A 25,474-nucleotide genomic window follows, 5' to 3' on the forward strand; every position below is an offset into this window, starting at 1 on the left:
AGTATCCACACAGAATAAAGCTATTTTAAAAAATCCTATGCATAGGATTCCTATGCATAAAAATCCTATGCATAAAATATTATTTTAAAATACATTGAAAAAGAAAAGAAAAAACCCAGCTCACTTACCAGCAGGCACAAGTCAATCCAGAATGATGTAGATGTTAATACAAAGAACTGATCAAATTAAAATGGTGAAATTAGTCAGGGAAATATTTTTCAAAGAAACTTTTGCCACCATTTTTTCTTCCACACAAGCCGACTTCCAACCTCCATGCCCCTCCCCTCCAGAAAATCCAGGAAGTAACACTGGCGGCCCCTCTAGCCAAGTGTTTCCTGGAGCTCTATGGTACTTGGTCATTTTTTCTTATAAAAGGGGCTGGGGGGGGGTCCGTTTTCTTGCTTTAAAGTTTTAATATCTTCAATGAAAGTACTGAGACAGAGAGAGGGATTAGACAGGGTGTCTTTTGTCTTGCCCCGGTTAGGATTTCTTAAGCAAATCCACTGGGCTTTCAACATGAAGCCAGAAAATCGAGACTTTTTTAAAATGGCCCGGGACAGGGAAAAATTGTTATAAACCGTGACCATCCCGCTGAAATCGGGACGTCTGGTCATCTTATTCTTTCTATTTCTGGGGTATATTTTGCCCCTGCAGTGTATTATTCATTGTGTCTTTTAGTGGTTCATCCTCAAAACACTTATGGGTATTGGCTTGTAAGGCCATCTGAGCCTGGTGCTTTGCCTGGCCTCATTTTTTAAAATAGCTTCTGATATCTCAAAAGCAGTTTTCGGATCATTCATAAATTGTCTCTGGATTTGTGTTAGTTTACGTACTGTTGTTTTAAACGGTATTCATCTATTTTTAATGTGTCATTCTCCTGTCTTTTATACAAATTCGAGTAAAAGTTATGAAAGGACTTTTTAATGAGTTCATTGTCTACTTACATTGTTGCCTTCACAAATTTTTCCAATTATTGTCATTTCTCTTTCTTTTCTTAATTAATATGCTAATCATCTACCTGGCTTGTTAGCAAATTCAAAATGTCTTTGTTGGGCATAGTCCAGTTTTGTTTCTATTTCCTGTATAGTTAACATAGATAATTATTGCCATAACAGTTTAATATGGTGTAAAATGTTAGTATCCATAGGTGTCTTTTGCAACTGAATTTCTTTCTGTCTAATATCATCCAATATCCTTTATGTTTTTTCCTGGGATTTTTCTTCTCTAAATGATTATACTGTATGAAATAGCCTCTCATAACCGGTTCACTAGCCTTCCATACTGTTGTTAAGCTTGTACCTTTTCCCAAATATTCTCAAAGTATTCTTGCAGTTTCCTTTTACAGTTTTTTTACAATCCTTTCCTTTTGCAGAATAACTTCATTTAATCTCCATCTAAAACTCGAGCTCTTTCCTCTTAAAACCAAAAGCACCGGATTATGGTCAGAGAAAGATTTAAGCAGAATGTCCACTTTCAATTTTATTTGCGAGATTTTTAGATATCCATATTATATCAGAAGAAGGTATATTCTCTGGCATCTCCATTTTTATATCTCCATGAATCTATTAATGCTAGATTATCTGTCTTCTCAAAGAAAATCCTAGGTAATTTACCCTGTGAGGGTTTAACCCAGTGGTTCCCAAACTTTTTTTGGCCATGTCCTACCTAAGCATCTCTAAAATCCTGAAGCCCCCCCCCCCGCCCATGACATATAATTCTTACTATTGAAAAAGTGAATTCCTACTCATGCGGAGGAAGCCTAAAAGGCCAAACTTGGTTTAAACAAGGTTCCAAAAAACATGGCATCCATGAAAGAAAAAAAAGAAAAAAAAGAAAGATAGTAGAAGTACTGAGCAACTTAAAAAATAATAGTATGAAGGCAGAGGTGGGATTCAGCTGGTTCAGACCAATTTGAATGAACCGGGAGCAGAAATTTTAACTAGTTCGGACAACTGGCAAATACCACCTCTGGCTGACCCCACCCCTACCCACCCCGCCCCCTCTCACCCCGCCCACCCACCTGCGGCTTGCCCTGCCTATGGAGATTCTCAGCCATCCAGATCATAGTTGTTCCAAATGTGCTTTTTTAAAAGGCAACTGGACTGGACTTCAAAAGGCAACAAAGTCCAGTTTCCTTTTGAAAAAGCAACTTTGGGACATTGTGCAAGCTTTTCACTTCAACTACTCCTATTCTTGCATTACATTTTCAACCCCCAATATGTGTATGCATAGTTTAATTTGTACATCTATGTAGAAGTACAAACTACATGTTTCCTGGACTAATTTTGCAATTTTTGACGTTTGAAATTAGCTATTAAAAATGCATGCATTATTTTCTGAAACTAAAATGTTGACTGATTCCATTGCAATTCTTTCTTCTTGCAACTGGTGAATTGATAGAGAAATTAATGATATAAACTAAAACAAAAAAAGGTATTGGTTTCAAAAAATGCTTATTCTTCCCCCCCCCCATGTCTATGACGGGAAGTGTTTATCTCATCAAGCATATGGATAAAAGTAGAAAACTTTCATTCTTTCTGTTCTTTTTCATATATAATGATGATGAACTAAATTAATAATTAAATTCATGAGGTTCTTGAACAATTATTTTTTGATCCCAAATCTATTGTCACCCTCTTGCCTCCTCTTTAAGCAACAATTTACCTGTAAATAAAGACAGTACAACTTCCAAGTACATAAAGAAAAAAATTGGAAATTGAGAAATGGAATGTGAAATTGAATAATTCGGGTGCCATTTATTAACAAAAACATAATTGGTTATTTAACAGGAAGGGAGATAAAGGTGCCTAATGTCAAGTTCAATATCTCAGTAGCAGTAATTTCAGTAATCTGATTATTTGTATTGTGTCCACAGTTTTAATGATCTCAATGTTATTAAATCCAAATCTCAGACAGTGTAATGCAATCAATGGACATTGGAGCTATGAAAAAAAAACCCTCAGCTTTGGGGAATTGGCTGTCTTATCTGCAAATAAAAAGGGTTGTCCTATTTTGTTCTCCCATTAGGCATCACATTTTTAGTGTCTCTGCAAAGATAATGCTCTTGCTTTCAAGGAAGCATTTAACTCAGATGTTAAGGTTACATATAAGAGATGTAACCAGATCTGGTTTTGATCACAGAGGGAATTGATTTGAATTTCTGATACATTTATCTCTCACCTTCTCATCTCTCCATAACTTATAGTAGGGATGGGGAACTATGGTCCTTTTATGATTTGTGGACTAAGTTCTAGAATTCCTGAGCCAGGCATACTCCTAGGAGTATGGAAATTTGATGTCTACCAGTCAAAAAAGGGCCATAGTTCCCCACCTGTGGCTTATAGGGGAAAAAGGTATCCCATTTCCACTCTTGGTTCTTTATTTTCTTCTTTTTTCCCTTCTGGAAGGAGGGAAGGGAATGTATATGTGGCACAGAGCAAGATTATCGGCAGATTCCTTAAGGAAATCTATCCATCCTACCAGATCAGATAGGGTGGGCATGCTCCTAGTTCCTTCCTCCAAATATTGTCATCTAATGGGAGCTAAGAAGCATGCCTTTTCTGTGCAGCCCCTGCCCTATGGAACACACTGTTTCCTGAAGTTCAGGAAGCCCCTATGTCAGGGCTGCTTCCCTCAGTAACCAATAAAGGAACCACTCAACTCCATTTTGCAGAATTAAGAGAACTTTTACTGGTTATGAGTAGATAGTAGCTAAGCAAAGCAAGATCTGAGGCAAAAGCGCGCGTAATCATAGATATCAATATGTGACCCAACCCCCTCCCCTTGGTAACCCCATCCCATAGTCCAATCCAAACACCCTACAGGTGTCACGTGGGAGACATCTTCAAAAATAATCATCAGGTTGGTATGCTGGACAGTTGGCCTTGGTGACAACTCCTCACTCAGCAGCATGCGCAGTAGATGGTGAGAACAACTCCCTTTTTACAGTCACTCCTGCACATTCTCTCACCCAAATACTATGCCCCCCCTCCCCTGTTTCAATGGCAGCCGAAAGCAAGCAGCCAAACAGAGGCTGACATCCGGCCCTCCGTGAGGAAAGGAAATCACCCATGCAGAAAATAAACAGACAAACAGACGAACAGCACAAAACAAGAAAAAAAAGGAATGGGGGAAATGTCAAAGTCAATTGAAGTCATGGCTTGTCGGGGTAGGTAGAGTAGAATTTAAAAGCTGAGGAGCCTGCACATGGAACCTATTGACCCATTCAAATTGGGAGGGGGGGAAAATGTTTCCAGGAGACTAAATACTGAATCCGATTTCTATGTTTTCTAGAGTCCAAAATCTCCTTAATCTCAAAATGTTGCTCTCCCTCAATTAGAAGAGGGGCAGGTGGTGCAGGTAGAGGAACTTGCAAAGAGGAAGTGTGTTCCGGTTTCAAAAGGTTGACATGAAACACTGGGTAAACCCAGTTATGGTACTTAGGCAGCTCCAGGCGTACTGATACAGGGTTAATAATCTTTACAACGGGAAATGGATGGACGTATTTAGGACCCAGTTTCTTAGACTTTTGGGTGGTTTGGAGAAATTTGGTAGACAAAAACATCCGATCTCCAACCTTGTATTCTCTTGGTTTCATTCTCTTCTTATCGGCCTGTTTCTTATGCGCTCGATGAGCAGCATCCAGTGCCAGGTATGCCAAAGGCCAGATTTTGCAGAGTTGGTCATTCCATTCGGAGAGGGACAGGACTTGTGGCTTTTCTCGTGGTACTTCCAGGATAGGTACAAAATCATGGCCAAACACAATTTTAAACGGGCTAAAACCCGTGCTGCTGTGCACTGAGTTGTTGTAGACCACTTCAGCATGAGGTAACAACTCAACCCAATTATCTTGCTGATAATTAATGAAACATCGGAGGTACTGTTCCAAAACAGAATTAGTCCTTTCACAAGCTCTGTTAGTTTGAGGATGGTGGGTGGAGCTTAGCCCCTGGGCAAAGCCAATCAACTTCAAAAACTCCTTCCAAAATAAGGAGGTGAATTGGACCCCGCTATCAGAGATAATGTGATCCGGTATACCATGTAGACGATACACATGTGTAATGAACAATTTAGCCAAGGCTTTAGTAGACGGGATTTTGGAACAAGGAACAAAATGAACCTGTTTGGAAAACAAGCCTGTAATGACCCAAATCACAGTATTCCCTTGACTTTCTGGTAATTCAACAATGAAATCTATAGATATTTCCTTCCATGGAGCCTCAGGATGGGCCACGCCTTGGAGCAGACCCTGGGGTTTTCCCGGTGGCCGTTTCGCAGCAGCGCATGTGGGGCAACTGGCCACATAAGACTCAATGTCTTTCTTTAACGATGGCCACCAAAATTGCCTTTTAATGAGGTTTAGGGTTTTCACAAACCCAAAATGGCCAGCCATGCATGAATCATGGGCCCGTTGCAGAACCAGAGTCCTAATGGTAGCAGGAACATACAGTTGAGCACCTATCCAAGCTAGACCATCTTTCATGGTACACTCATTTGAATTAAAATACTTGCTTAAAATACTCATCGGATTCAAGGCCCTCCTTGAGTTTGAAGACGAGATCCTTTGTGACCTTAAAATTTGAATTGCTCTGGCTTCTGGTGACCACCGGAGCAGCAAGGCACTTTGCTGGGATGACTGGGTGAACCACGTTAAGCTTTGAGCTGTTGTATTGTGGGAGTCGGGATAAAGCATCTGCCATAAAGTTCTTTCCCCCTGGGATATACTTTAAAGTGAAGTTGAACCTGTTGAAATGTTGAGTCCATCTCATCTGCTTAGGAGATAACTTCCGAGGGGTCTTTAGTGCCTCCAAATTCTTGTGATCAGTCCACGCCTCAAAAGGGTGTCTAGCCCCCTCCAGGAAATATCAGCAGGTCATCAAAGCCCACCTGACTGGAAAAGCCTCCTTTTCCCATATAGCCCATCGTCTCTCCGTCTCAGTCAGATTTCGAGAGAGAGGTGTAAGCGCAAGGTTGTAGTTTTCCATCAGCATTTGCCTGCAACAAAACTGCCCCCACCACAACATCACTTGCATCCGCCTGGATCACAAATGGCGAATCCATGTCTGGGTGTTTTAAAACTGGTTCAGCTGCAAACAGCTGTTTTAGTTTTTCAAATGCGACTTGACACTCCATAGTCCAATTCAATGGCTTCCCTAGTCTAGGTTTGGCCTCTCCCTTTGATTTTAGGAGGTTCATAATAGGGAGGGCAATTCTGGTGAACGAGGGAATAAATTGACAATAAAAATTGGCAAATCCCCAAAAAACTGTTTGTGGCTGAGGAGGGGCACCCATTCAGTGACAGCTTGGACCTTTGCCGGGTCCATCTCTATGCCATTAGGGAGATACGATACCCAAGGTAATAAATTTTCTCCTGATGAAATCCACATTTAGACAATTTTGCATACAGTTCCGCTGCCTGGAGTTTCTTTAGATGTCATCAAGATAGACCATCACGCCTTTGTAGAGGTGGTCATGAAAAACCTCATTAATCAGTTGCATGAAAACAGCTGGTGCCCCCTGCAGGCCAAATGGCAGTACCCGGAATTGAAAACAACCAAGAGGGCAGTTGAAAACAGTTTTCCATTCATCTCCCTCTTTAATTCTGACTCTGTAATAGGCCTCTCGCAGGTCTAATTTCGTGAAAATCTTACCTTTACCCAATTGGGCCAGCATATCTTTCATTAACGGTAATGGATAGAGGTTCTGAACACAGATCACGTTAAGGTTCTTAACTATAAGACAAACAACCAGACAAAAGGAGCCATCTTTCTTCTCTCTGAACAAAACCAGAGCAGCCACTCGGGGTCTAGCAGGCTCAATGAATCCCCTTTGTAAATTTTTGTCAATAAACTTCCTTAACTCATCCATTTCCCCGGGGGTCATTGAATAAATCTGAGGTTTTGGAAGTTTAACCCTGGAGAGTATCAATGCTGCAGTCAGTGGCACGGTGTGAGGGTAATTTAGCAGATGATTTTTCACTGAAAACATCCTTTAGGTCCCAATATTCTTTCGGGATTTTCTCCTCCCCCTCAATTTTTTCTTGCCTCCTGGCTGCTAGGTTTGGGTCAGCGTTACTCTGTTTGACCCCCCCCTCTCCCTCAGGGGGTGTAGCAGATAGGATGCGTAACCATCCCTCCAATTGATGTGCAGCTTCCATTTATGCAGTCAGGGCAAGCCTAATATAAGAGGCTGGTCCATTCCTGGTGCCACAATAAAGCTTATTGTCTCTTGGTGAGTTCCCATCTGCATGTCTATTGGCTCAGTTACAAAATGAGCAGGGCTCCCCCCAGCGATTGAGCCATCCAACTGGCAAAAAGCAATCAGGACTTTTAGAGTTTTTAGCTTTAAGCCCAATTTTTCCACTACTTTGGGACTAACAATGCAACGTGTGCATCCCGAATCTAAAAGGGCCAGCATTTTTTCTTGTGCACCAGTAGAGGGCACCCTTAGTTCAACTGGGATAGTCATGGGGCCCGATCGGGAACTTACCAGGCGTTCATCGTCAGATTCATTTTCGCTTTCCTCTGACGAGAAGGGTGATTCCTCTTTCCCCTGAGCAGGGCGGAACTGTGGATTTGGTTCCTCCCCCTCCATGGCAGTTTCCCTCCTCTTGCCGGGAGGTTTCTCTAGATTTTTCTCCCATCTTGGTGTGGCAGTTTGCTGCTCGGTGCCCCTCCTTCCCGCAGTGGAAACAGATGAATGGCTTATATTTGCTTGCAGACCCACTTTTCCCTCCTTTAGGGGCTCCTGAGGGGGGTTTGGTAGGCATAGTCTTCTCACTTTCACTATCCTCCCGGTAATTATCTCTGGCTAAGTCAATTTTCACATCTGCAGCCAGTTCATACAAGTCTGCAGGAGGCCCTCCTGTTTACACAGTTCTGGTATATCTCTTTGTTTAACCCGTCCATAAAATGATCCATCAATGCCTCTTCAGACCAATCCCTCATAAAAACTGATAATTTACGAAATTCTTGTATATATTCAGCAACTGGTCTCTTTCCCTGGGTGAGAGTTTTAAACTTAATTCTTGCTTTGTGCTCCGTGAGTGGAACATCAAAGTGTTTCCTCAGGGTGGCCATAAATCTATTATAGTCTCTCAACAGGGGGGAATCAGCATTATGCAGGGCCACCAGCCATGCAGCTGCCTTATTTTCCAATGCCATAGTAATTACTCCTACCTTGGCATCAATCCAAACACCCTACAGGTGTCATGTGGGAGACATCTTCAAAAATCATCGTCAGGTTGGTATGCCGGACAGTTGGCCTTGGCAACAACTCCTCACTCTGCAGCATGTGCAATAGATGGTGAGAACAGTCACTCCTGCACAGAATAATTCCCTCACCCAAATCCCATGCCTCCCCTCCCCATTTCAATGGTAGCCAAAAGCAAACAGAGGCTGACAACGTATCCTCCTGTAGTAGCCTTTTCTAAAGTTTTGAAGCCCTAGCTTTTCCCACTTCTATTTTGTCATGATCAGAAGTGGGTTGCAAATTTTTTTACTTCCGGTTCGCTTGAGGACGCATCCGTGCTCTCGCCACCACTACTACCGGTTTGTCCGATCTGGGCCAAATCAGGAGCAACCCACCTCCAGTTATGATTTATTTTATTGTTTAGAAAAAGCAGTACATACTTTAATAAGCATATTAATGGATATTAATTGAAATCCTGTGAATAAAAATAATCTGGAGAATTAGCTCTTCTCTAAGATTTTAAAACTTATAATTGTTTCTAATACTTTGTTGAACATTAAACAAATAAAATTAGTTGTTATCCTGTAAGTAAGAGTTGCTTTAAAGGACAGAAGAAATGCAAATGTTACCTGTTTTTCTTTCCCAGATATATTTAAGGTACACTTAGCTGAACTTGTACAATTCCCTTATATATGATTGCATAAATCTCATATGAGAGAATGCAAACCTATTTCCCAAGAGTCTAAAATGTGCATGAACTGTTTTACAGTTTCTGAACAAGTGCTTTTCTTCACTTCAGTAAAATGTTTGAAGCTGTTCTGGGCCTTTAAACTTTTTAAGGAAGATGGATTATCTCTATTTTCTTAGGAATTAACATTCTGAATCTGAGTTGGGAAACATTTTTTCTTAGGAAGTTGACTAATGGAAAAGAATCTGTCTAGGATGGAATTATTCCCAATATAGGAAATATTATTTCCTATATAAATATATATAAATAAATTGAAGTAAAACATTTCAAACTATTCCACATAGAATAAATTGAAGTAAAACTATTTTTAAAAATTCTATGCACAATATATTTCAAAGTATTATGCATAGCATTTTTAAAAATGGTTTCACTTCAATTTATTTTGGATAGAATCTTTTTTTAAATTGTCTTAGACAAATTTTAAAAAAAAGATTCTATCCAAAATACAAAATACCAGCTGCAGTTATTCACTTAAGAACTGTGGCAAGAAAGGTGGTATAGTGACCAAAGTTACAATGGCATTGAAAAAAGTGACTGATGACCATTTTTCACACTTAACAACCATTTTCACACTTAGCGACCATTGCAGCATCCTCATGGTCACATGATCAAAATGTTGATGTTTGGCAACAGTTACAATTTATATTTGTAAATTGTAGTTATTTTGAAATAAAAAAAATATTACAATACTATTTTTGCGTTGTATGAAAATGTTTGTTGCTCTGTATAATATTTAATGAAAAGAAGGACCGAGGTATTGTATTGTGGTTGCTGCAATTAATATACTTAATAACTCCATTTTTATTCTTTATTTTTTAATAATAATTTTCATAACAGTTGCTCCTGTTTTTGTAATTACTGTTTTATATTGTTATTTTAGTGGAATGTTGTACACCCCTGAGAGTCATTTCTATTGAGATGTACACATTTGAACAATAAATGTATTTATTTTCATATTTAAGGAAAGGCATCATCTATAAACTAAGCAAAGGTGTAGCTTCCAAGATGTGCCCTTTGGATCTTGAAGTTGGTGGGAATCTACTCAGAGATTAATTGAAGAAAGCTTAATAACAGGGAGTTCTTAACTTAAATCCACACAGAATAATACTATTTTAAAAAATCCTATGCACAATAAATAAAATATTATTTTAAAATGCATTAAAAATATAAAAGAAAAAAACCCAGCTCACTTACCAGCAGGCAGACATTCCAAGTCAATCCAGAATGATATAGATATACAAAGAACTGAGCAAATAAAAATGGTTAAATAGTCCTAGGGAAATATTTTTCAAAGAAAAATGAGGAGCCACCATTTTTTCCCACACGAGCCGACCTCCAACTTCCGTGCCCCTCCCATCCGGGAAATCCAGGAAGGAACAATTGCTATTCTAGCCAAACTATTTCCTGGAGCTCTATGGCACTGGGTCATCTTTTCTTATAAAAGTGAGTAAAAGGGGCGGGTGTGTGTGTCCGTTTTCTTGCTTTAAAGTTTTAATATCTTCAATGAAAGTACTGAGACAGAGAGAGAGGGTTAGACAGAGTGTCTTTTGTCTTGCCCCAGTTAGGATTTCTTAAGCAAATCCACTGGGCTTTCAACATGAAGCCAGAAAATCGGGACATTTTTAAAATGCCCCGGGACACGGGACAAATTGTTATAAATCATGACTGTCCCGCTGAAATCGGGACGTCTGGTCACCTTAAGCTTAAAGTTACCCTTCAACTATTGTATTTAATTTAATACTTTCTTTTAATGTTTAAGGAGTCAATATAATTTTATTTATGCTAATAGATCATAGAAGTTTTTTACAAAATATCAAACAACAAAAGATATAATAAAATAATAAAATAAATGCATAGCTATTTCTGTTCTAATTTGGAAATAATCTATCAGAATTTAATTATTCCCCAGAGTTTCCTTGTATTCCTTCTAACTCTTATAACTTTTTCCTACCTTTAAAATGTTTTTTTAAGAATTTATCAGTTAATTGGAAAATGTATTATCTTCCAATACAACAGATGGAGTGATTTACAAGGAAGGGTGGTATTAATTCAGAATGCCATGAATGGTTCAACAAAACATGGGTTATTGATAGAGTGACATCTTCTACATAGAATAGATTTAGCTTTGGAAGAGAAAATTACTCTAGCCCCATTCCAGAATACTGATGGTAAAAGATTAAGATGGTGAGATTAAATGCTCTTCTGTAATAAACAGAAGGAATGATATACAAACACTTAGGAAAAGAAAAGGATCTGCCCCATAGGTAGTGGTGAGAAATAAGAAATAAGTCCAGAATAGCTGCTGGACCTACTGTAAAGCCCCTGTCAGATCCTAAGCATTGTAAATAATTGAGTAAAAAAACCCAAAATAGACCATATGAAGCTCTGCTTTTTTTTTCTAAGAGGAACCGAATTTGTGGACAAGGATTAACTGATTTAAAAAGTTTAACCAGAAATGAATTTTAGCCAGCATTTTGCATATGTTCAAATGTGAATAAATGTGATAGCAGAATGAAAGAAATGTCTTTATCAGCATATCTAATTATTTCATGAAACAAATCCTATTTCCTCCTCAAAAATGTTTTCTTTGATTCCATGTGTACAGTCAAAACATATATTTATTGAATTATACAATTGAGTCAGATATGGGAGAATTTAACTTTTTTCTTATTTTACTTTTCCATCTATCATGTTTTATAATAATATTAAGGTTGAATGTTCTGATAAATGAAATCCTTAGTCATGGCTGCTGACATTTTAATCACACATAAATTTAATACAAATTCCTATGAGAACGGGAACAAGCTCTGCAGCTCTGTAAAGCCCTTACAATGTCAATCTCTTCTAATGTAATCTTCCAAGGGGAATCTGTCTGAAAACAGGTTGCCATAGTTACTTATGGAAGCTTGAATCATTAGCCTTATCCTCCATCTAAATGTTGCTATCCTTTTTTTTCTTTCTCTTTTTGGTACGTTAAATCTTGTTAAATTTGCTTCATTATCTATTCCCCCCCTTTCATTAACACACAAGCACAAACACTAAGTAGTAATACGATGAAGTCATTAATATTAAGTAATCTGCTTAAAAACCTCTGTTATACAGCAAATACTTTATATGAGTCATAGTTAAGGTGACCAGATTTTCAGATTGGTAAAGAGGGACACCATTGACTGGGGGGGGGGGGGGGGGGCTTGATTAAAAATTTTATATTTTGTCAAAAGGTCACACAAGGCACTGAAAGCATCATAAATATGAATCTGTTGCCAAACATCAAAATTTTGATCACGTGACCATGAGGATGCTTCAACGGTCGCTAAGTGTGAAAAATGGTCACTAAGTGTGAAAAATGGTCATCGGCCGTTGTAACTTTGGTCACTAAATGAACTGTTTGAAAGCTAAAGCTACCTTGCATTATGCTAGCTTACATTTTCAAGAGAGAAGCTAAACTCCTTATTAGAATTGAAATAGAAATGAGTAGAGTAGAGTAGAGTACAATAGTTTATTACCCAAGTGTGATTGGACACACAAGGAATTTGTCTTCGGTGTACATAAATAAAATAAAATACAATACATTCATCAAGAATCATAAGCTACAACACAGTGATAGTCTCTCTCTCTCTCTCTCTCTCTCTCTCTCTCTCACACACACACACACACACACACACAAATACAAACACACTCCTCCTCTGGATTCAATGGGGTTTAGGAAATCCCCCCACCTCACAGACTCCCTCTTTCTTTCTCTCTTCCCTCCTCTGGATTCAATGGGGTTTAGGAAATCCCCACTCCTGTGCACACACTCCCTCTTTCTTTCTCTCTTCCCTCCACTGGATTCAATGGGATTTTTAGAAAATCCCCACTCCTGTGCACACACTCCCTCTTTCTTTCTCTCTTCCCTCCTCTGGATTCAATGGGATTTTTAGAAAATCCCCACTCCTGTGCACACACTCCCTCTTTCTTTCTCTCTTCCCTCCTCTGGATTCAATGGGATTTTTAGAAAATCCCCACTCATGTGCACACACTCCCTCTTTCTTTCTCTCTTCCCTCCTCTGGATTCAATGGGATTTTTAGAAAATCCCCACTCCTGTGCACACACTCCCTCTTTCTTTCTCTCTTCCCTCCTCTGGATTCAATGGGATTTTTAGAAAATCCCCACTCCTGTGCACACACTCCCTCTTTCATTCTCTCTCCCCTCCTCTGGATTCAATGGGATTTTTAGAAAATCCCCACTCCTGTGCACACACTCCCTCTTTCTTTCTCTCTTCCCTCCTCTGGATTCAATGGGATTTTTAGAAAATCCCCACTCCTGTGCACACACTCCCTCTTTCTTTCTCTCTTCCCTCCACTGGATTCAATGGGGTTTAGGAAATCTCCCACCCTCATACACTCCCTCTTTCTTTCTCTCTTCCCTCCTCTGGATTCAATGGGGTTTAGGAAATCTCCCCACCTCACACACTCCCTCTTTCTTTCTCTCTTCCCTCCTCTGGATTCAATGGGATTTTTAGAAAATCCTCACTCCTGTGCACACACTCCCTCTTTCTTTCTCTCTTCCCTCCTCTGGATTCAATGGGGTTTAGGAAATCTCCCACCCTCATACACTCCCTCTTTCTTTCTCTCTTCCCTCCTCTGGATTCAATGGGGTTTAGGAAATCCCCCCACCTCACACACTCCCTCTTTATTTCTCTCTTCCCTTTTCTGGATTCAATGGGGTTTAGGAAATCTCCCACCCTCATACACTCCCTCTTTCTTTCTCCCTTCTCTCTCCTCTTTGTCTCTTTCTGTCTCTCATCCTCTTTCTCTTTGTCTCTCTTCTCTTTCTCTCTCCTTCTTTTCCATTCTTCTGTCACTTTCTCTCTCCTTCTCCCTTCTCTCTCTCTTTTTCTCTTTCTCTCAGTCTCTCTTATCTTTCTCCTCCTTTTCCATTCTTCTATCACTTTTTCTCTCCTTCTCCCTTTTCTCTCCTCTTTGTCTCTTTCTCTCTCTCTTACCCTTTCTTTCTTTCTCTCTCCTTCTTTCCCACTCTTCTGTCACATTCTCTCTCCTTCTCTGTCTCTTTCTGTCTCTCTCCCCTCTTTTTTCTTCCTCTCTCCCACTCTTTTATCACTTTCTTTCTACCACCCAACCTGTCCCCATACTTATCTTCGACTGATCATGTTTGCAATAATTTACCTTTTCTAAATAGGCGTAGTTCCCTTACCAGGTCCCTCGCTCAATCAAACACACACACACACACACACACACACACCATTTTTCTCCAAACTTTGGTCACAGCATGGTTCTGACTTCGGCTGGTGGGAACAGCTTTCCCCTTTCCCCGTCCAGTTTGGCAACAAGTCTAGCGGAGGGCTGTCCCCATCCCTGGTGACGGATAGCGAGAAGGCAGGCCCGGCTCTTCTGGGCTTCTGTCTCTCCTAGCAGCATACAAGAAACCCCGCGATCTCCGGTCTCTCTTAACTTAGATACAGAAACGGCCAATAGGAACGGCTCGTGGTCACAGATCAAAAGAGGAGATCGCGACGGAGAAAGAACATCCATTAGCGCTGCCCTCCCTCCCTTCCCTACTTCTGCGCATCTCGAAACCACCGCATAAACAGAATTTGCCCCGACGATTTTCCCACGGACAATGAGCTCTCCCTCAGACCTTTTACGATACAGCCACGCGCTGCCAGACTCCAAATAAGTTCTAACTAGGTTACCCAGCCCATGCGAGCCAGCAGCTGATGGGCAGGGGAACGAATGAGCAGCTCACTCGTTCCCCGTCCATCCGCCCACTCACACGCTACAGTAGCCAGCCCAACGAGCTAGCAGCGGATGGGCAGGGGAACGAATGAGCAGCTCACTCGTTCCCCGTCCATCCGCCCGCTCACACGCTACAGTAGCCAGCCCAGCGAGCTAGCAGCTGATGGGCAGGGGAACGAATGAGTGGCTCACTCGTTCCCCGTCCATCCGCCCGCTCACACGCTACAGTAGCCAGCCCAGCGACCTAGCAGCTGATGGGCAGGGGAACGAATGAGCGGCTCACTCGTTCCCCACTCATCCGCCCACTCACACGCTACAGTAGCCAGCCCAACGAGCTAGCAGCTGATGGGCAGGGGAACGAATGAGCGGCTCACTCGTTCCCCGTCCATCCTCCCGCTCACACGCTACAGTAGCCAGCCCAGCGACCTAGCAGCTGATGGGCAGGGGAACGAATGAGTGGCTCACTCGTTCCCCACTCATCCGCTCTCTCACACGCTATAGTAGCCAGCCCAACGAGCTAGCAGCTGATGGGCAGGGGAACGAATGAGCGGCTCACTCGTTCCCCGCCCATCCACCCGCTCAAACGCTACAGTAGCCAGCCCAACGAGCTAGCAGGGGAACGAATGAGCGGCTCACTCGTTCCCCACTCATCTGCCTGCTCACACGCTACAGTAGCCAGCCCAACGAGCTAGCAGCTGATGGGCAGGGGAACGAATGAGCGGCTCACTCGTTCCCCGCCCATCCGCCCGCTCACACGCTACAGTAGCCAGCCCAGCGAGCTAGCAGCTGATGGGTGGGGGCGGGCGGTGGCGGCAGCTCACGCAGAGAACCGCTCGGTTCCGGAGCTTCTGCCGCCCATGGTGATGCAGCACAGGGGCTGGCTGTGACGCGAGGAGATGAAATGAACTCCGCAAACAGGGAGAAGGAGGAGAGGAGGCCTGTCTCCTCCCCATAGCGCCTCCCGATTCCCACTGGTACCAATCTATAACATGATTACTCACCAGTGAGTAAGCGCAGCTGCAACCAAAAAACGAAATGAAATGGAGACTCGCGCAGGCATGCTAAGCTAAGTGGACTCCAGCCAATCAGTGAACTGGTTGGGATGGAAAATTTTCAGCACGCGGCGTGCTGAAAATTTTCCATCCCAGCCAGCTCACTGATTGGCTGGAGTCCAGGCCAATCCAATCAGTGAGCGGCAGGCTGGGCTGGCTTAAATTTGTAGGATAGAATGGAATGATGAGCCAGCCCAGCGAGCTAGCAGCTGATGGGCGGGGGAGCGAGGGAGCTGCGAGCGCCAAAAAAAGTGTGTGTTTTTAAGAACCGTGCGGGACGCGGGAAAATTCATGAAAAGGCGTGGCTGTCCCGCCAAAAGTGGGACGTCTGGTCACCCTAGTCATAGTGGTTCTTTTTTCAATGTTATATTCAACTTTGTATAAACAAGCCAAATAATTTTATGCTTGTAATATTGACATGTGAAATTGTAATTATTATTGATAGAACAACTTTTTTCTCTTCTTTCTTCTCAGTAGTCTAAGCTATCTAAATAAACATTAATAATCTTTAATTGTATTATATAAATATCACTGCACTGAAACAGTATAATATATCAAGTTATAAACCAACATAATAAAAAAAGAAAAAAATTGTTGTGCCCTAAAATCTATGCTTATCAATTTGTGGAATTTGTTTAATATTTGTCTTGGAAAAATCAAAGTTAAAGCTACCAAAATGTCACAATGTACAATATTTCATTCAACATTCTGTTTTACTATGCTTTAAGCTACATCATAAATCATCATTTCAAACAATTAAATAGGACCTCATTAACTTCTTGCTTATTTTTGTTTTTTCATTTTGCCAGTAAATTTTGGTAATTCAGAGATTATCTTAGATCAGGATTAGCAGAATTTATGGTTTGGGAATGCTCTATTCCTATTTGCATTTATAAATATATATTTTCTTTTTTTCTGCTGGCAAAGTTCAAAGCATTTTTATTCATAAAATAAACAAAGAGAAATGGAGATACTAAATGTACGGAAGGCACGTTTTCTACCAGAATTCAAGTAAATATGAAGTGCTGGTGGTAGAAGGCCATTTTAGGGAGATGGGCAATTTAGAAATAGGAAATATACATTTAGAAATGTAAGAAATATAAATAAATAAATATTTCCCCTTTTCATAGAACAAAATGAAACTCATTTTCCTGATTAAAATGCATGATACTTGAAAGTGCATATGTTTGTTTATATAATTGTCATTATGTTGTTGATTCCTCACTAAATATGTTGGAACAGGATCTTTGCTCAGTGGGCACTAAGAACCACAGAATTACTTGGATTTTAGATTGAATTAGCACCAGGTCCATTAGCAGGCACTGAACACCGAGTCCATAGAAGCTGGGGTCTACCACATTAAATAGGACCCAAGATGCACAGGACTGTGCAAAGAGGCCTCAGAGACAGTCCAAAACATTTCCAGGATCAGGACTTTAGAGGCTGATGTTCATCTCTGTTTCTGAGCCAAGGGAGCCAGTGACCACATTTCTGTGGTCATGTGGCCAGGCTGTTAACTTTCCACTGAAGTGTTATACTATTTATCTATTCACATTTACATGCTTTTGAACTACTAGGTGAGCAAGAGTGGGGGCAAGAATGGGAGCTCACCCCCTCACACGGCCCTCGGATCTTGAAGCATGGCAGGGGTCTACCACATTAAACAGGACCCAAGGTGCAGACTGTGCAAAGAGGCTCAGAGACAGTTCAACACATAGTGGCAAGGTGTAATTTGCAGACAGGAATAACATACACCGAAAGCACAACCAAGCTAGCATTGGGTACAGGAATATCCGCACAGGATATGAGCTAGACTAGGGGTGTCAAACTTGTGTCGTCATGTTGATGTCACGTGATGTATCATGACTCCCCCCCCCGCATTTGCTAAAATGGGGTGGGTGTGGCCAGTGTGTGATGCATCCAGCCCGCTGCCCGTGAATTTGACACTCCTGAGCTAAACCCTCCCAAATGCAGATGCCACAGACGGTTGTGGTGAATAACAGGGCTAAGATCTTGTGGGACATCCAGATGGATAGACAGCTAATCAACTAAACATTGTGGTAGTAGACAAGGACCAGAAGATAGTACAGAGATAGATATAGCTATGCAACATCAGGAAGAAGGAGTATGAGAAGCTAGAAAAATACTAGGAGGAACCAGTGACATGCAGTGAGGTTTATGGCTGGTGAGACAAAAAGAAAGAAAAAGGCTTTTGCCCACCCCGCCGCTATGTCCAACATAGAGGCGTCCTGCCTCTATGTCGGACATAGCGGCGGGGTGGGCAAAAGCTGCTTTCTTGAAAGCGGCTTTTGGCTGCCACACCGCTATGTCCGACATAGAGGCATCCCGCCCTCTTTTAAAAAAGAAAGCAGCTTTTGCCCGCCCTGCCGCTATGCCTGACATGAGGCGTCCCACCTTCTTTTAAGAAAGAAAGTAGTTTTTGGCCGCCCCGCCGCTATGTCCGTTGGAGTCAAACATAGCGGTGGGGCCGGCAAAAGTCGCTATCTTTCTTTTGCGGCAAAATAAAGAAAGCGGCTACCCGCCAGCAGAGGTGGGTAAAAGACTCGCCTCTGCTGGCAGGCTGCCCCGACACAGAGAAAGAAAGCTGGCGGGCTACCCTCCCTGCCTCTCCTACTTCCTTCCCTCTGAGTGAAGAAACAAACACTGCCCTGACACAGAAAAAGAAAGCTGGCGGGCTGCCCTCCCTGCCTCTCCTACCCCCTTCCCTCTGAGTGAAGAAACAAACGCATGCACGCACGCACGCACACACACACACACACACAAATTACTTACAATTACTTACAAATTACATTAATTTTGAATTCCTCCCCCTCCCTCTGACCCACATGCCTTTTCCAGCTGTTTCACAATCACAGAGGATTTCAACTCTGCTCTTGCTTGCTATCATGAAAATGTAAAAATATAAAAGGAAAAAGGCAAGAGCTGCTGAGGTCAGGCTGGGTTAGCTGCTGCCAGAGTCCCCAATGGATGACTCTGCTTAACTGTTTAAAAAAGCCTCTAAAAAAATGCCCTCTATAGCAGGAGGCAAGAGAACCAGGTGCCTCATCTACATAAGGATTTTTTTGGCTTTTAATCCTTGATTAACTCTGTTCGAGTGATCATAAAGTCAGACTAAATGAGGCACGTGGTTCTCCCACCTCCTCCTGTAGAGGGCACTTTTTAGAGGCTTTTTTAAACAGTTAAGCACTAAGCAGAGTCAGACACTGTAACTCTGGCAGCAACTACCTCAGCCTTTTTCCTTTTACATTTTTTTTCTTTTCATGATGACAGTGGTGAGGCTCTGCCTCCCCTGCCTTCCCTGACTGCACGACCCTTGGAGGAACCCTGAAGGAGGAACTAGAGAGAATATTGAAAGTAAACTCTATATTTCCACGTTTAATGACCCAAGTGATGCTATGGCCATACTCTCTCAATGCCTAGAGGCTATGGGGGCCTGGTAGGGTGACAACAGGTTCTGGCTAAACCCTGGCAAGGCCAAATAGCTCTGGGTATGTGGGTCTCCGGGATCTGGAACTTGTCATCTTTGACTCTGGATGCTGCCCCACAAAGACTCCATCCACAATTTGGGGGTTCTCCTGGACTTGCAACTCCTGTTTGAGGAACAAGTGGCAGTTGCAATTAGGAGAGCCTTTGTACAACTTTGTATTATGTGCCAATTGCAGCCTTTCCTGGATCAGGACTCCCTATGTTCAGTTATTCAGTCTCTAGTCATCTAATGGTTGGACTATTGTAAAATGCTCTATATGGGGCTACCCTTGAAAAACATTTGGAAGCTACAGCTGGTGCAGAGTGTGGCAGCACAGATAATTTTGACAGCCCCAAGAACAGTCCTTGTAACACCATTTGTTAGTGTCAAGTTGGAGATAACTGGTCAGGGGAAACCTTTATCTTTACCTAAAGTGCAGACATTGACAAAAATGGTTCTGTAGAAAATGTTACATTGGATTTATTATAAAGTTACATTTTCTACAATGAAAGCATGGTATCTTATTAGGCAGCTTCAGGAAAGTGGAGTTACCATCACAGATTCCCATCAATATCAGCAGTATCACCTGTCGATCTCTTTTTTATTTCTACCTTTCTCAAGCCTTTTTCCTTTGAACTCCTTTTCTGGCTTGTCGTTCCAAATTGGGAAAAAGACCATCTCCTCCCATAGATAGTAAGCCCAGAAAAGCTGTGAGTTCTTGGGTGATCCCTGTGGAATTGTAAGGTATATTAGCATTACTGAAAATCACTAGCTTAAATATTAGATGTTCTGTACTTCACACTTACAATAATTAATTATGTTCTTGATGTTAAATATTCAAATTGTTAGACATTTTAATATGTCCTTTGAATCCAACTTTATTCCTGTAGCTCTTGGAACAATATCAAATTTATAGCATGCTTCAGAAGGGACAGTTCATACAATACTTATCAAAATGCACTAAAGAGAAAAAAGTGAAAGTGAAAAGAAATGGAAGGACAAAATTCTGAAAATCTGATTTAAATCTTCATTACTAAAGTAGGCGGTTACATAATAAAAGTCTCATTTGCTAAGCCCTCAAGATTCTATCAACTAAAACTAGAATAAAGTAGAATTTGGAATCTTAGCCGTTGTCTAAGATTTTGGTCTTATATTCTTAATTTAATGCTAAAGAATTATTTTTCACATTTTTATTTGTAGCTTATTTATTGCAAAACTTGCTATGAAAATTTTTGTAGCATTGTGCAATGAAGCTTTTTCTTGTTGTTTAGGTTTATCTGCAGCCAAGTTATTATATGACTCAGGACTGGATGTTGTAGTCTTAGAAGCCCAAGACAGGGTTGGAGGCAGAACTTACACAGTAAGAGTAAGTACTATGTGTGTGTGTGTGTGTCTTTCTGTGTCTGTGTAATTTTCCATTATACAATGTGAAAACGTAGATATCTGTGTGTTATGTTCAAGTTGCATCTGCTCCTTTAATCAGGAAGCCCTGCTGACAGCCACTCATGCCTTAGTCACTTTATGATTGGATTTTTGTTAATGGAAATGCCCTTGATGACCCTTTGGGAATTTCAGTTGTTCCAGGATACAGTGGCATGAATAGTTATTGGCACTTCTTACTATCCCAATGTAACTCTTATAATTCATGGGTCCCCAATCTCCAGGCCATGGGCCACTACTTGGCCATGGCCTATTCACAACTGGACCATGTGAGTGGTGGGCTGAAGCAACACGATGCTCAACTTGCACAAGTGGTGGACCTGCGCACATGCACATGCAGCTCGACTTGCAGTTGAGCTGCGTATGTATGTGTGTGCATACCAACCCGGTTCCCCTCCCCCACTCACCAAGCCACAAAAGTTAGTGACTGCTGTTCTAATTCATAAGTCACACTGGTTACCAGTTCACTCCTAGGTGCTGGTCTTACTTATGAAAATCTTCATGGTATAGAGCCAGGCTATTTGCAGAACTCTCTGTCTCAATCCTTTCTATCTGCCCAATAAGACCTATAAAGAGTCGGTATGCTCTAGGGCAGGGGTGTCAAACTCAATTTCATTGAGTTCAGGGTTGTGTTTGACTTCGGGGGGCAGGGATGGGCATGGCCAGGGTGGGTATGGCCAGCTTGACATCACTCATGTTGAAGGCTCCTGTAATGGCCCAAGTGCTCTGCCAGAGAAAACGGGCTCCCGAGTTCTGTTTTTAACTGCAACGGCCTCCTGCAACCCTCTGCCAGTGAAAATGAAGCTCCAGAGTTCCGCATGTAGCCCTCCCAAGCTCCATTTTTTGCTGGCAGAAGCCAGTCGTTTGCTTTTTCCAGGGCGGCCCATGGACCAGATCTAAGTACCCCACAGACTGGATCCGGCCTCCGGGCCTTGAGTTTGATACCTCTGCTCTAGGGCCTACCATATAGGCTATCTTACTGGCAGTATTCAGAAGATGTGCTTTCGTTGTTGTTGTTCCTTCCCTATGGAACAACATATCCCTTGAAATCTACCTGGCAGTAATTCTGAAAACCTTTAGGGAGGCATTAAAGAATGATTCTTATTACAACATTGAGTTTGAGAAAGATGCGACGTTGGATGAATTCCACCCCCCCCAATAATTTATGTGATTATATATCTCTGAATGATTTATGTTTTTTATCTTTTTATGATGTAATCTTATGGATTTGTTTTTGTTTTTTAAACAAGATATGCTACTCTTAAACATATGCTGAGTGGATAATTATAAACACCGGTTAAACAAACAAATGAATAAAAATTAACCATACCCAAGCATGAACTCAGGGATGCGGTGGCTCAGGGCTAAGATGCTGAGCTTGTCGATCAGAAAGATTGGCAATTCGGCGGTTCGAATCCCTAGCGCCACGTAACAGCATGAGCTCCCGTTACTTGTCCCAGCTTCTGCCAACTTAGCAGTTTTGAAAGCATGTAAAAATGCAAATAGAAAAGTAGGAACCATGCTTGGTGGGAAGGTAACAACTTTCTGTTCACCTTCAGTGTTTAGTCATGGCGGTCACATGACCATGGAGATGTCTTTGGACAGTGCTGGCTCTTCGGCTTTGAAACAGAGATGAGCACCGCCCCCTAGAGTCAGGAACGACTTGCACATATGTGCAAGGGAAACCTTTACTTTTACCTTAAGCATGAACAATTTCATCAAAATTGGATCAGACTTCTTTGAGCCAAGATCTTATCCTTGTTGTATATATAGATTCCTTAAAAGATTACCTTTCTGACCAGGAAAAAAATATATTGTAATTATTATGCAAAAAACTATCATTGACACACATTTCTCTTCTTTCCATTCATGTTAGGGACATGTATATTCATTTACTAATATGCTATTTTTCCCCCCTCAACCAGAATAAGCATGTCAAGTATGTTGACTTGGGAGGAGCATATGTGGGACCCACACAAAATCGTGTTTTACGGCTGTCTAAGGAGTTAGGACTAGAGACTTACAAAGTGAATGAAGTTGAGCATCTTATTCATCATGTCAATGTAAGAGCAACCATTTCTTAACTTCTTCTTTTATGATGTGGGAGACTCACAAAGCTTTAATAATTTTTGAAATTTTATAATTTGGAATGGTTTGTTAAATACTCAGATTAACAAGATATGAAAGTATTCTGAAGGTTAATGAGAATCATTTGACTAAAAATATGATTGAATTGTTTTCTTCAATTTGTATAATTTCCAAATGTTTTCTTCAATTCTTACTATTTCAGGAAGTCAGAATAGGCAGAATATTTTATTTAGCATAAAGATTGAAAGATAGACACAGCTGGGATGATATATAGTTTAGCCAGTTGGCTATTTCTTTTGCAGGTATCTCCTATCAAATCTTTTTAGCGGTTGACCTCTAGTCATGAATATTTTTGTGTTAGCTAACATAGCTAACACCAATTGTCAGTCCAAACCATAGTGCATTTTTAAGGATAAAATGCAGGGAGAGAACCCCATATGTGCATTGCTTTCAGAAAATTCAGGGAGCCATAAGTAATGCACAATACCAATTTTGTGGCTTTCAGACCACTCTGTGTTACACACAAAAATTCATTAGCAAAAATTATGTTTGATAGTGATTTTTTCTATTTTCTCTCTCTCAAAAAATAAGAGGCAAAATTTAGTAGGATACAGAGACGTGCAGTCAGGGGAGGCAGGGGAGGCAGAGCCTCACCACTGTCATCATGAAAAGAAAAAAAAATGTAAAAGGAAAAATGCAAGAGCTGAGGTCAGGATGAGTTGGTTGCTGCCAGAGTCACCGTGGATGACTCTGCTTAACTGTTTAAAAAAGCCTCTTAAAAAGTGCCCTCTACAGGAGGAGGCAGGAGAACGACGTGCCTCATCTAGTCTGACTTTAGGCATTTTATGATCACTCGAGCAGAGTTAAGCAAGGGTTAAAAGCCTAAAAATTCATGACGTAGGTGAGGCACGTCGTTCTCCTGCCTCCTCCTGTAGGGGGTGCTTTTTTAGAGGCTTTTTAAAACAGTTAAGCAGAGTTATCACGGTGCAGCAACTAGCTCAGCCTGACCTCAGCTTTTTCCTTTTTCCTTTTACATTTTTTTTCTTTTCATGATGAGAGGCAAGAGCAGAGTTGAAATCCTCCCTGAAACAGCTGGAAAAGATACGTGTAGGTCTGAGGAGGGGAGAGGAATTCAAACTTCATCCTCAAGTGTAGATCCCTCCCCAAGAGTAGTTTGATTGCAGGCAGAGCCACGTTACCTTTTCAAAACACACACACACACACACACACACACACACACACACACACACACAGCTGGATAAAACTATATAAGCCCAGCCTCACTGATTACAAGTTTGAAAAGGCAACGTGGCTCCACCTGCAATCAAAGGCTCAGATCGGCTCCCCTCCAGCTTCTCTGCCTCTTCTCTCACCCCAGCCTGCAAGCAGGAGGTGAGTGGGTGGGTGGGCTTTATTGCATTTCAGGCATTTTCCATTTGCAGCAGGGGAATGGGGGGGTATGGCAGAGGAGCTGCTTTCAAGCCATTGGAAAATATATCCAATCCAACTTCTGTGTTTGTGTTTGTTTGAGAGAGAGAGTGAGTGAGAGAGGGAAGGGGGTAGGAGAGATAGTCCAATCCAACTTCTCTGTGTACATGTGTCTGTTTGAGAGAGGGGGAGGGAGGGAGAGAGGGAGGAAGGAGGGGGAGGGAGAAGAAAAAGAATGAAGGTAACTTTTTCGCAAAGGAGAAAAACAAATGCTGTCGCTTTAAATCGGAACTGAGCATGCCTGGCTGTGGAATTCTGGGAGTTGAAGTCCACAAGTCTAAAAAAAATTGAAATCCACCACTGTGTCAGTGCCTCACCAGCCATAAACCTCACCGCACATCACTGGTAGGATATAATTTAAAAGTTCAATTTTCTAGTAAAAGCAAACATTTTGGAGAAATACCCACCCACTGGCTACACTGAGAAATATAAATTTATGGAAAGTTTCCTTAATTATGTCAGCAAACTATTTTTCTGGGAATTTATTTTTGTTCTGCTTTTAAATTTAAAAATTCCTAAATTTTACCTTTTCCCATATTTTCTAATCAAACTCATAAATACCAATATTATTTTCATGTTGTGACACTTCTTTTTGTGCTGAATTGTTCTAAATATCCCAATTTAATAATCTTCTTCAAAATTAACTCTGAAAATTATTAATTCCAATGATATATCGTGTTTCCCCAAAAATAAGACAGGGTCTTATTTTCTTTTGGCCATCGAAAGAAGCACTTGGCCTTATTTTCAGGGAAGTCTTATTATTTTTGAGGTGCAGGAAGCAACAAGCACCTCACGGCTGCTGCTGTGTTGCAATATTTTCGGGGATGACTTATTTTCAGGGAAACAGTAGTTTTGAACATATTCTCATTCTTCTGTAATAAGCAATCTATTGTTTCTAAGAGGTTTACAAATGGCCTTATCAGACTTGACAGGTATCAGATTTTTCATTAAGCATTCATGGATCAGTATTACAAGAGCCTGTATATGTGTATTTATTATATCTCTATGTCTTCAAGAGATATAAATATCTATTGAATCCTGTAGAATATTGACTCTGGCTAGATGCTGCCACTGATTCCATTGGCAAATACTATAAACTTGCAAATGTATACAAATGCCCATGTGAAAGATAAGCTGAAAGCCAATACTCCTCAGTGCAGAGTTGTCCCTTATGTCAACACCAACAACCGGTGTCAAGGCCATGAACCTCAGGGCAAACAGTCTGTTGAAACATGAGACAAG

General features: G+C 41.3%; 1 protein-coding gene across 1 annotated transcript in view; it reads left to right on the forward strand.

Annotated features, from left to right (window-relative positions):
* The window catches only part of LOC116510618 (amine oxidase [flavin-containing] B-like), a 102,681-nt gene that overhangs the window by 33,775 nt on the left and 43,432 nt on the right, over positions 1–25,474 (forward strand). The window contains exons 2-3 of the mRNA XM_032220238.1: positions 20,488–20,582; positions 22,582–22,719. Of these exons, the coding sequence (XP_032076129.1) occupies positions 20,488–20,582; positions 22,582–22,719 (233 nt within the window). The remainder of the gene's footprint in view (positions 1–20,487; positions 20,583–22,581; positions 22,720–25,474) is intronic.

Source organism: Thamnophis elegans, chromosome 6 (genome assembly GCF_009769535.1).
Source record: "Thamnophis elegans isolate rThaEle1 chromosome 6, rThaEle1.pri, whole genome shotgun sequence".
NCBI lineage: Eukaryota > Metazoa > Chordata > Lepidosauria > Squamata > Colubridae > Thamnophis > Thamnophis elegans.